The following is a 12,552-nucleotide window of genomic DNA, read 5'->3' on the forward strand; positions in this document are numbered from 1 at the left end:
AGCCCTGAGACCCTCCCACAGGGCCCCCTATGGCCCCTCCCCATTCCCATGGGCCTCCCCCCACACTCCCTCCCACCTCCAAACATCCCCCTCAAAAATGTTCCCAGATTCCCTATGGCCCCTGCTCCAAGCCCTGAGGCCCCCCCATGGACCTCCCACACCCCCAATCCTGCCATGGTCTCCCCTACTCCACAGCCATGACAATCTCCGGGATGACCCTCCCCAGACTCCCTCACCCCATCCTAGCCCTGAGACTGCCCTGGACCCCCCCCCGCTCCCATGGGCCCCCACAGCCCCAAGCCCCACCCTCCCCATGGTCTCCCACAGTCTTGCAAAGCCCTGAGACAGCCCCTGACTGGCCCCCTCCACCTCCACAGATGCCCTCGGCCCTGAGACTCCCCATGGACCCCTCAGCCCTCTAAGACCCTCCCAGCCTCTCTCTGCTCAGACACCCACTTCCACTCCCTCTGCCCCCCTCCCCAGTGATTTAGGGGCAGCAAGGGGGGGTGGCTGTAGGGGTGCTATGGGGAGGTCCTATATGGGGTGTATACAGTTACCGGGGCAGCAGTGACTGGAGAGGTGCTATATGGGGTGCCAGGGTTGGGAGTGCCACGCTAGGTGCACAGAATTCCTGGGGCAGCAGGGGCTGGGGGTGCTCTAGGGTATGCAGGTATGTGGGGTGCTATAGGGGTGTTACAGGGTGTGGTACAGAGGGTGCTATAGGGGGTGTTACAGAGACTTACAGGGGGTGCTACAGGGGTGTAAGTAGGGGGGAGGAATAGGGGGTGCAGGTAGGGGGGTGCTGTAGGAGTGCTATAGTGAGAGGGGATACTATGGGGTGTTACATGGTGCTATAGGTGTGAAGGTAGGGGAGTGTTACAGGGGGTGCAGGTGGGGGGGCTATAGAGGTTCTACAGGGAGTGAAAGTATGGGGTGATATAGGGGGTACCATGTGGGGTGCAGAAACTCACCAGGGCAGCAGGGGCTGGGGGTGCAGGCCTGGACCTCACGCTGGCGCCGCAGCCCTCTAGCACAGCCCTCCCGGCCTTGGCACATGCGCTGGCGGCGTTGGGCCCCTTCCCCACATGATACTGAGCAGGGACCCCATGGTGACCAGGCCCCCCACACAGCTGGCCTGCGGGCACCACACTCCCCTCAGGGGGGTTTAGAGCCCTCAGGACAGGGGGCCTCCCCCTGGGGTCTCAAAGGGGTGGAGGCCCTTCGGGGGGGGAGCACAGGGTGGGGCAAGCTCTGGGTGGGGTCTCTTGGGGGAAGGATCTCATGGGGGATCGAGGGCCCCTGGGGGGTTTGGGGAGATCCCTCAGGGGGTCCCAGGCTGGAGGGGGCTCTGGCTGGGTCTAGGGCCACAGGGATGGCTCTGTGGGGTGTTTCTGGTGTCCTGGGGGGGTCCCTCAGGGTGTGACATAGGAGGAGCTGTGGGGTTTCCAAGGGCATGGGGCTCAGGGGGAGGCATAGGGATGGGGGTCTCTCAGAAAAGCATCTTGTGGGAGTCCAGGGGGGACTGCATGGGGTCAGGGGTATCTCAGGGGGGTCCTGGACCAGAGGTCCCTTGGGGTCTCAAGGTAGCTTTTGGGGGTCTCAGGGGTGAGGGGGTCCTTTGTGGAGTCCCAGGTGGGCTCTGGGGGTGAGGGTTCGTGGCAGGGGAGGGGTCACTAACCCGCAGGCCTGGCAGGGGGCGTCTGGCTGGGGCAGGGAAAGTGTGGGTGGAGGCAGCAGTCGCCCTCAGCCACCCCCTCACCCAGTAGGTCTCGGCAGGCACCATCCGCAAAGTCTACATAGCACCACCCGATCTGTGCACCTGAGGGAACACAGTTGGGGGTGGTGAAGAGAGAGAGGCATGGGACCCAGGTTCCCTGGGGGGGGCAGAGGGGGGAGGCACATGGGAAACCCAGGTGTCCAGGTGGGCCACTGACATGCAGGGAACCCAGGTGTCTGGCGGGTAGTGGACATACAGGAAAACCAAGCCTCCAGGTGGGCTGTGAGCACACTGAAAACCCAGGCATCTCGGGTAGGGCACAGGCATGCAGAGAACCCAGGTGTCTGGGGATGGGTGAAGGTGGGAGGGTGGTTAACAGACTCCCTGAGAACCAAAGGCGGGGGGACGGACGAACGGACGACATAGACACAGAGAAGCCAGGCTTCAGGGGACACAGAGACAGAGAACCCAGAAGTTGAAGGGATACAAAGAACCCCAGAGTCCAGGTGGACACAGACACAGAGAACCCAGGTGTCCAGAGAACACAGAACCTAGGTGTCTGGAGGGACACACACACAAAACCCAGGCATTCGGGAGACACAGAAACAGAGAACCCAGGAACCAGGAAGGTACCTGCTGGGGGCAGCAGGCCCCAGGCCAGGCAGGCAGCTGTCAGGAGCAGGGGCATGGTCCACGGACCATCCATGGACCCAGATGGACAGACAACAGGCCAACACTGCAGCTACACAGACAACTCCCAAGACAGCCTCTGGGCTGGTCAGGGGAGGGGGAGAAGGGCAATGTGCACCAGCCCCGCCCCACCCAGGACGTCGCCAAGAGCCTGACTCAGCATGATGTGGGAAACTGTTGGTCGAGCATGAAGGGCAACAGTGAAGGGCAGCATGGGGTGACGGGGAGGGCGGGGGTAAGAGGCACCATGGGGTGATGGGTGGGCTGCAGGTGAGGGGCACCACAAGGGGAAGCTGCAGGTTGGGAGTAAGGGGTATTGCAGGGTGGGTGCTATAGGTTGGGAGTGAAGCACCATTGTGGAGTGGGGGCTGTGCCTCAGGAGTGAGGGGCACCACAGAGAAGGCAGCAGATCAGGAGTGAGGGGCACCATTAAGCGGGGGGATGAGGCTTGTGGGTCAGGGGTAAGGGTCACTGTAGGCCTGTGGAAGGGGCTGTAGGTTGGGAGTGCGAAGCACCACGGAGAAGAGCTGCAGGTCAGGAGTGAGGGGCACCACAGATCCAGTGTTGCTAGTCCCAGTGCCCAGGCTGGATAGGGGGTGGTGTGGGGTTGGTTTCAGGGCAGCCCCATGTCTGTCCCTGCCAGGCCCAGGAAGGAGAGGGAAACAGGGATGATTTCCTTGCAAGGGCGAGGCCCGTGGTGGTCCCAAGGAGGAAAGAAAGAGCTGGGAGTGGGGGAAGGGTGGGTGCAGAAATGAGGAAGTTGGTGGCTTCCAAGGAAAAGAAACTTGATCTTGTGGTGCCAGCAGCCGAAGCGGGGGTGGGGGAGTGGGTGAACGGGTCTGACTGGGCCAGGCTGAGAGGTGCCAAGTGGGTTGGTGAGGGAGGGTGAACTGATGTGACTGGGCCAGGCTAGGGTCCAAACTGATGTGACTGGGCCAAGTTGGGAGTGGGCCAAACTGGTCTGACTGGACTGTGCCCTGCCTCCCTTTCTCCCCACAATGGGAGCAATATTAGGGGCAACAGATTTGAGTTTCCATGGCAACAGGACCAGGTCCAAGTTCAGTCTAGTTTAGTGTCCCCACTCAGACCCAAATCTGACCCGGGTGGGGGAGGGGGGGTTGCTGGGGGCTGAACTGGTCAGACTGGGTTGGACTGGGAGCCAAACTGGTCTGACTAGGCCAAGCTGAGAGGACCCCAACTGGTCTGACTGGGCTGTGCCTCCCTTGAACAGGAGCAATGGCAGGGGCATCAGGCTTGAGTTGTCATGGCACCAGGACCAGGCTTGAGTTCAGCCTAGTACCAGACCAGCTGGGCCCAAATCTGGCTGGGGGGATAGGGTCCCTGTGGCTGAGATGGGGTGGGGGCAAGGCCCAGGGGAGTTCCTCACTGACCCCCAGGCCAGGGGGGTTAAATGGTGTGGGGCCTGCCACCTAGTGACATGGGCACTTCTTGGAGGGGGTCTCAAATCTATGTTCAAAGGCCCTGAAGACCCTGGTGTTCTAGGGGACCCCCTGCCCTCTCCCAGCATGAGATTCACTGCCCCCCCCATGAAAAGGGAACAGTGAATGGGGGGTAAATTATGACTCAGTCGTGACCCACAGGTCCCCCTCCAGTGCCCCTCACTCCCAACCCACAGCCCTCCCAAAATCCCATGCAGCCCCTCATACCTGACCCGAAGCCTGCCCCCATAGTCCCACAGAGCCCTGCTCTCAACTCTGTACTGTCCCTTACTCCAGTCCTGAAGCCCTCCCATTCCCCTCAATCTTGACTTGCAGCCCCCCCAGTACCCCTCACATCTGACCCACATCCCCTCCTACTGTCCTTTGTGTTTGACCCCCAGCCCTGCAGTGCCCCTCACTCCTGACCTACAACCCCTCCTCCCAACTCTGTGGTGCCCCTCACTCTGGACCTGCATACCCCTCATAACTCCACTGTGACCCTCACTCCTGACCTGCACCCCCCACTTCCGGTGGTGCCCCTCACTTCCAACTCACAGCCCCCACCAGGGCCCCATGGTGCCCCATCCCAGGGCTACCCCCAGCTGTAAGATTCCAGGTTGGGGGTTTCCCATTCCCAGGCCCTATGATATTACTTTGAGGCCTACAACGTCATTGACTCGCTCCTCCCCTAAATGAAGGCATCAGATTTCATCCCCTTGAAGGTTCCCCACACAGGGTCCTTCCTCAGCAGCTGTGCTGCAGACAATATAGCCCAGGTCTCTGGGCTCCCAGAGCACTCTTCCCATACCCCGCAGCCCCCAAATCCCCTCCCAGAAAACCCAGGAGTATGGGCACCCAGTGCACCCTGCTCTAGGTTCCCCTTAGGCCCTTGGGAAGAGTAGAAAAAGCTGCCCCTAGATGGATGCCTGGGTTCAGCTGCCCATATCTGGAGCTGGGAGAGGGAGGAAGGGGAGGAGCCCTAGAGCTAGAAGAAGGGAGGGTTGGGCAGGGGAACTATATCCTTCCCAGCAGCCATGGGATCCCATGACAATCTTGTTATACAGGTTAACCGCAGAATTTCATGCGTCTACCCCCCCGCCCTGGCTGCATAGCAGCCATATCCTGCTAGCAACCCCTTGGAATTCTCCCTAGCAATATCAACTTTCTCTGGGGCAACCATGGAATTCCCCCTGGCAACCCCATCCTCCTCCCTGGCAACCATGTAGCCCCACCAGTCTCCACAGTAACAGCCTCTTTGTAGCAAGCATGGAGCCCACCATAGCAAATGGCCCATCCATGGTGTTCATGGCAACAACAGATTCCTCCCTAGCAACCTGGTGGCTGTGTTGACTGACTGTGCCCCCATCCCTGGCTCTGTTCCAATGTTGCCACTGATTGTCCCCCCAGACCTACTGCCCCCCGCAGCTGCACTGATACCCCTCAGCCCCTCCCCCCACCCATGCCCACAAATCCACTAGGTTGGAGCTGCAGCCTAGTCTGTTGTCATGGCAATGGAAACCTAACTAGGCCCTGTGCCTGGGTCACACACCTGGTTAAGTGGATATGACACATTTCACACGTATGTTACAGGTCTTCTGCTTCATGACACATGCAATGCTCTGTATCACGTGTTTTACCTCATGGTTTCCATGGGTTGTCTGTCATGTTTTGATCCATTCTGTACACGTTCCATGGATGCTACTCATTATTCACTACGTGCTTCATCCTCCTGGGTTCTGCATGGTTTCTACACGTTTCTGGCAAATCGTTTCCATGCAGTGTGTGTGGTGTGACCCGGTTGCATATACATTACATGCCTTTCTTTACTCACTGTTCCCCATGTGGTTTCTGCTCACTGTTCACATGTGTGCTCCACAGAGAAGTGACATGTTTCTCATGTCCACACATGGGCTCCATGTGTTCTTCAGCTGGGCTCCAAGTGTGTTCTCCTCCCAGAGAACACATGATGTCCCCATGGCTTGGCATATTTGCTCATGGCTTCCTTGTGCTTCAGAATTTGTTGCAGTTGTCTGAGGAAGGGTCTTTTTAACACGTGGCAACATGCATTCACCTTCCAGCTTACATGCGTTTGACCCAAGCTTTCCACATGGCTTCATGTTCAACTCATGACACACACATGTTAACCCATGGTTTATTCATGGCTTCCACGTTATACCCACAACTGACATGGGTTTTAACCACAGCCCATGTGTTGAACCCATGTGTTACACACAGCTCACGCGTGTTTGACACGTTTTCCTCACAAATCACACACATTCCCCATGGTTTAACCATGGCTTACATGTTAAACCCACAATGGACATGGGTTTAACCCACAGTTTATACATGGCTTACATGTATACATGGCCTCACGGCTCTCACACAATTTACACATCTTACTCAAGCTTCATGCCCACAGTTGACACACAGCTCAGGTGTGTGCTTCACCCATCCCTCACATGTGTTTGACATGTTTCCCAATTGATATGCATTTTGCCCATAGTGTATACACAGATCATGTGTGTTTTACAACACAGTTCGCATGTGTTTTACCCATGATTCACATGCATTGTACCCACAACTTATATATGGCTCACACATGATACCCCCACTTCACAAACATTTTCCTTACCCCTCACATGTCTGCCTCATATTTTCCTCACAGTTGACAAAGCAGGTAGGCTCAAATGTATTTTACTCACATGTATCATGTCCATGATTGCTACACAGATCTTACCCGCACCTCACACGGGTGGGCCATGCAGTCCCCCTCCCCCCCTGGCTTAACATGTCCATCACCCACGGGTCAGATGCACTTTACCATGTCCTGTCCGCAGCTGACACATAGTTCCCATGCAGGGAGAAAGCTCCCCTCCCATGCCTTACCCATGGACTGTCTCAGCCCAGCACCACGCATGTACCTCCCCCCCTTCCCCTCCATTTCTCCTTGTGACTCTTGGGCACACATGTGACCCTTGGGAACACATATGACCCCCCCCCCCCCCCACCGCCCCCACACCCCACCCCCCCCCCCCCCCAAAGTGCTTGATGCATCAGAAAAGAAGAAACAAAGCCCCCATGGGGCAGTGCAAAGTTTCTTATGACTGAAAAATACCTTTCTCTGCTCCCCCCAACTTACCCTGGGGTAAGACACCCCCAGCCAGTGGCTGGGTTAATCCGGGCTAAGCTCCACCCCCCTTGTTAAAAAATAGATGGATATTATATCATATAAAAGCCCAAAAAAGTCAGGCAGCCAGCAGCTGCCTAAGGGGCTGGGTCTTCAAGGACCCCCACCCCACAATAAAAAGGACTCTGGGAACAGGCAGCAATAAATAAAGGGTTTCCAGCCCCTTCCCAGGACAGGTCTAGCACAGAAAGGAGACCGCGAAAGGGTGACAGAGCAACACACGTGCAGCTCCGGGTGACTCTGGGTTGAGAACACAGATTATAATCTCTCCACTCTACCCAAGACAGGTGTGGGGTCCTGAAGCCGGCAGGGCCACGGTGCCAGGAGGGGACGGAGGCTTTCAAAGCAGGGAGATTTTCCTCCTTAAAATGGAGAAGAAAAAGTAGTAGGACAGAAGAAAGAGGGGGAAAGCAGCAAGACCAGAAAAAAGAAATGCTGGCGTTACCGACCTCAAGAGAAAACGAAAGAAATTGAAGTCAAAGCCTGTCCCCATAAAGGGCCCAGATGCCTTCAAAGTGAAAGGGAAAAGATCAAGCAACTTGGATTGAGAAAAGGAGAGATAGCGGGAAGTTTCTCTTCAAAATGAGAAAACATAGCATATTGAAAAGGGAAGCTAAAGGCATTGGAGGCAGATTCGCAGCTGGCAGGCTGAGACACCCAGCGAAGAGCCTGAGGACAAGTAGTGGGGACCAAAAGACATCCCAAGAGCCATGTGAAGGTGGTGAAAGTGATTCCCAGAGAGGCTGGAAAAAGGCTGATGCTTTGGTTAGCCGCATCCCTGACCATTGCTGGAAAGGCAGAAGGAGCTCCTGGTCTGGTGGGAGCTGTGAAGAAAGCCTCAGCATGTCTGCCGGAGGAAAAGAAAAGCCTGAATGACACCTACCCAAGAGTTGTGAAAGTCAGCCAAGGCAAATTCTTCCCCACTAATCCTCATGTATTATAAATCTTGCAGTCTCAGGGCAATCCTGGGAGGCTGTAAGGGGGAAGGAGAAAAGGCAAAACTTCCTCTTTTGTGAGGGCAGGACTTCCTCATTTGACATTTCTGTGGTGACAGAAAGCATTGCCCTAAACCGCAGGCAGGGGACAATGTGGGGGAAACAAAGCAAGACTTCCTCTTTCACCATTACCACAGCAATGAAGCAAGTGGGAATCACGAGAGTCCTTGAAAGGCAGGACTTCTGCCTCAGCTGTTTCTCCAGTAACAGACAGGAAGCCAGTAACAGGGACCCAAGCTCTAAAAGGTGCCAGGAGGCAAGAGGTGGGGCTGGAGGGGGCAGGATTTCCTGGTGGGCCATCTCCATGGTAACAACTGATTGTCAAGAAATAAATCAACAAAACCACTGGCACAGAGGTCCCCTTGCAATAAAAAGGGGTGGGGCTTCCTCCTCCACGGTTTCTATAGCGACAAGCAGGGAAGAGAAAGTTTCCATGGTGACCTCCAGGAATAAAAAAAAGTAAGAGGAGGTGGGACTTCCACCCTGACAACTTCTGACCCCCCAGGAAGGAAATCAAGGGACAAAATAGGGAGGTCTGGATGTCTCCATCTGCTGTAAACACAGCAATGGACAGGGGCACAAAGAAACATGGCAGGCGCCCCTGCCCCCAACATGGCTGATGCTAATGCTATGTAGCCTCTCCAGTCAAGGGTGGCCCATGACCTGCCCACCCAAAATAAACAGTTGATAGCGATGCCAGCCAAAACAAATATGACCGACACACCCTCCTGAAGCCAAAACAAAACATGACCAACCTGGCCCTAGCCAAAACAAACATGGCTGATACCCCCTCCAAAGCCAAAACAAACATGGCTGACATGCTGCTGCACATCTGACCCAGCCAAAACAAACATGGCCAACAGGTCCCTCTCCCCAGACACACATCAAAAAAACATGGCCGCCACACACAACGGCCAGCCATAATAAATATGGCTTATGTCAATGCTGACCATAAACATAGCTGACATCTTCCCCAGCCAAAACAAATATGGCTGATGCTCCCCCCCCCCCAAGCCAAAACAAACATGGCCAACACCTTACAAAGTCAAAACAAACATGGTCAACACCATCCCTCAAGCCAAAAAAAACACGGCCGAGGCCACCACCCAAAGCAAACAAAGCCAATACCCTTCAAAGCCAAAATAAACATGGCTGACCTCTTCCCAAAACCAAAAATCATGGCCAATAGCAATGTCAGCCAAAACAAATATGGCCACTGCAGCGTTGAGCCATGACCAACGTGGCTGCCACCAATACCAGCCCAAATCAACGTGACTAACAAGGGGCCAGCCTGAAAATTTCGACCAAAACCAACATGGCCAACAATCCCCCTCTCCCCTTGACCCTGGCTGAACAAATATGGCTGTGATTCCATCCCCTCCAACCCCAACCCCTGCCAAACCAAAACCAAGATGGCTGACAGGTCGAATCCGGTCATGATAAAAATGGTCAATGCCCCACTAAAATCCTCCCCCTACCCTCAAATATTGAGCTAAAGATGGCCAATACTTTGGCTTTCATCAAGTCAGAAGGGCCACCCTAGCCATGTCCAAAGCAAGATGGCTGCATCAGCCTTGGCAAAACCAAAATGGCCACCACTCTGGCCATTTCTGAACCAAAATGGCAGCCTCAGTCTGGTTCGAACCAAAATGACTACCATCTTGGCCATGTCCAAACAAAGATGGCTGCCATTGCTACTCCCTGCACCCTCAAAAACAAAGATGGCTGCCTAGCAGCCAGGCCAATTGCGGGTGACAGGGCTAGGAGAGCCCCTGAAACCAGCCCCCTCCCCACATGTAAACACCCAGGGGCCCCCTAACAGGGCTCCAAGGGGAGGACATTTCCCATCGCTGTGAAAAATAGACCCCTTCTCCCAAAGAGGGGAGTCCCAGAGGCCCCCCCAAAAATGGAAGGGGTGGACCCTGAGGCAGTAGTGGAGCGCCTTGAGGAAGCAGATCTGGTGGATGGATATGTGGACGGATGTCGGTGTCATGGCTTCTGAGGCCCGGGCGAGAGGACGACAGGAGTGGAGAGGCCGTCCACGCTGAGGGACGGGGTGGGTGCCGAGGCCCCTGCACTGGTTGGGAACTGTTGAGGGAAGGGGTTCAGCCAATGGCCGTCACTCCCGACCCGCAGCCCCACCATACCTCTGTGGTGTCCCTCACTCCCAACCCACAGCTTCCCCATAGCCCCATGCCACCCTTCGTTCCTGACCTGCACCCCACACCATCCCCTCAGTGGTGCCACTCACCACTCCTGACCCATAGCCCCACCATTTACCCATGGTGCCCCTCACTCCCGACCCGCAGCCCACCTGGAAGCTCAGCCTGGCCGGGCTCCGTGGCGCGATGGGGCTCAGGGTGCTCCAGAAGTGGATGGTCGGAGGCAGGGAGCTTGGGGTCAGCAGCACCGGGGTCTGCAGGGGAAGAGGGGTCAGGCTCTGCCCAGCTCAGCCCCATGCCCTGGCTTCCAGCTCTACCCATCAGACCCCACACTAGCCCTGCCCCTCCGACCCACATAAGCCCTCCCCATGCCAGCCAGAGCCCCACCCTGTGATTTCCATGGCTCTGCCTAACCTGTCACTGCCACACCCAGCTCCTCTCTGGCTCTACCCTCATCTTCAGGCCACACCCCTATCTCTGGCTCCACTCTCCCCTCCTTGACGCCACCCACCCCTTCTGGCCCTGCCTTCCCCTCTCTGGCCCCACCCATTGTCTCACCCTGAACCCATTAGGCTCCACCCACCCCTTCCCAGCTATGCTCATCCATCCTTGCAGTCCAACCCCCAGCCTCCCCTCTCTGGCTCAATCCGCTGCTCTTTGGCCCCACCCACGCCATGCAGGCCTTGGCCCCCAATCTTCTCCTTCCTGTATTTGGCCCCACCCCCTCTCCAGTCAGGCTCCATTCACTCCCCGGCTCACCAAGGTGTGTCCAGAGAGAGCAGGGCTGGGAGTGAGGGCAGGGCCAGCCCCCCCAGGTGCCAGCAGAGCCCCACTGCCCCCCTTGTCCTGCCCTGGCAGCTCCAGGTCCCGAGGCTTCCGGCCCTTGGGGGGCTGTCCCTCAGCAGGGGTGGAGACAGGGCCAGGTTCAGGGGGTGGGGCCTCCTCAGGCTCCTCCCCTCCTCGCCCAAGGGGCTCCAGCAGCTCTGGGGGGGCTGTGTGGTCCAGCAGAGCCAGGATAGGCTCTGCCCCCTCGAGCTTGGGCTCCACCTGCCCCAGTTGTAGCGGCTCCTCCAGGGGGCTCTCTAGGGCTGGGGGTGGGGCCACGACCACCTGTGGGGAGAGGGGGATGCAGCCAGCTCAGGAGGGACTTAGACTCCTGGGTTCCTACCGCAGGCCATGATCAGATGCCCGGGCTCCCATCAAGGGCTGGGCCCAGACAACCGAGTTCCCATGTCAGGCTGACCCTGGATGCCTGGATTTCCACAACAGGCTGAGGGAGACACCTGGGCTCCTATCATATGATCAGGGCTGGGACACCTGGGTTCCCACCAGAGGCTGATCCCATACACCTGGGTCCCACCATGTGGTCGGGGCCCAGACACCTGTGTTCCCATTGCAGGGTCAGGGCCTGCAAACCATAGGGTTGTCCCCCTACCCCAACCTCACCTGCAGTTCCAGGGTCTCAGTGACTGTTGCGTCAGGGGCAGGAGGTTCCTCTTCACCCATGGCCGGACGGGCAGGTGGGGGTGGTGCTGAGGTGGGGGTGGTGCCAAGGCGGGCAGGGCCACGGAGCAGGGGTGGGGCCTGCAGCGACTGGAGTGTGAAGGTTGAGTACAACCCCGAGCGCATGTACTCGTTGCGGCTGCTGCGAGGCAGTGGGGTGGAACCAGGGGTGGAGCCAGGGGGCGGCACCTCCCCTGACCCCACCCCCTGGGCCTCCAGCTCCACCCTCCGTAGCCCTGCCCCCTCCTCGGCCCCGCCTCCCTCCAGTTCTGGGAATGAGACGAACTTGTAGACGAACTTCTGGCCGCTGACCTTCCGGATGATGTTCTAGGGGAGTATGGGGAGGGATCAGTACCTGGATGCCTGGGCTCCCACTGCGGGACCAGGGCTTGGACACCTGGGTTCCCAACACAGGGCTGGGACCCAGACACCTGGGTCCCACAGGGTGGGAAGGGACCCTGCCTGGATTCCTGGGTCTCAGGGCAGTATGTTTGGTGGGGGTGGGCCCTGCCTGGCCCAGACACCAGGGTCCCACAGCAGCTTTGAAGGGATGGGGGGGTGCTGAGGCCTTGATCAGATGCCTGGATCTCCCAGCAATTTGGGGTTTGGGGTGGCCTGTCCTGGACACCTGGATCCCACCTTGTCGTAGTAGTAGCGCAGGGCACGGCTAAGCTTGTCATAATTCATGTTGGGCTTGTTCTTGCGCTGCCCCCAGAGTCGGGCGACCTCCTCGGCATCCAGTAGCTTGAACTCCCCATCCGGCGATGTCCAGGCAATGAGGTGCCCAGCACCACGCTGGCCCAGCAGCTGCAGCAGGAACTGCCACAGTGGCACTGATGGGTCCGAGCCTCGGGAGGGG

The 12,552-nt window shown here is 57.5% G+C and overlaps 2 protein-coding genes across 3 annotated transcripts in view; both read right to left on the minus strand.

The window, feature by feature from the left end:
* CFP (complement factor properdin) overlaps nt 1-5,267 on the minus strand; it is an 8,419-nt gene extending 3,152 nt beyond the window's left edge. The window contains 4 exon segments of the mRNA XM_014526053.2: nt 972-1,135; nt 1,679-1,715; nt 1,718-1,819; nt 2,351-5,267. Of these exon segments, the coding sequence (XP_014381539.2) occupies nt 972-1,135; nt 1,679-1,715; nt 1,718-1,819; nt 2,351-2,423 (376 nt within the window). The 5' untranslated portion in view covers nt 2,424-5,267.
* Nucleotides 5,268-6,884: 1,617 nt separating this feature from the next.
* The window catches only part of ELK1 (ELK1, ETS transcription factor), a 6,750-nt gene continuing 1,082 nt past the window's right edge, over nt 6,885-12,552 (minus strand). The window contains exons 2-6 of one of the 2 annotated variants that reach the window (XM_014526052.2): nt 12,333-12,541; nt 11,637-12,020; nt 10,950-11,300; nt 10,343-10,444; nt 6,885-10,116 (exon numbers count right to left, since the gene is read on the minus strand). In XM_014526052.2, the coding sequence (XP_014381538.1) occupies nt 10,018-10,116; nt 10,343-10,444; nt 10,950-11,300; nt 11,637-12,020; nt 12,333-12,541 (1,145 nt within the window). In that variant the 3' untranslated portion in view covers nt 6,885-10,017. The remainder of the gene's footprint in view (nt 10,117-10,342; nt 10,445-10,949; nt 11,301-11,636; nt 12,021-12,332; nt 12,542-12,552) is intronic. The other variant, XM_014526054.2, reaches the window with a different exon arrangement.

Source organism: Alligator sinensis, unplaced genomic scaffold (assembly GCF_000455745.1).
Source record: "Alligator sinensis unplaced genomic scaffold, ASM45574v1 scaffold778_1, whole genome shotgun sequence".
NCBI lineage: Eukaryota > Metazoa > Chordata > Crocodylia > Alligatoridae > Alligator > Alligator sinensis.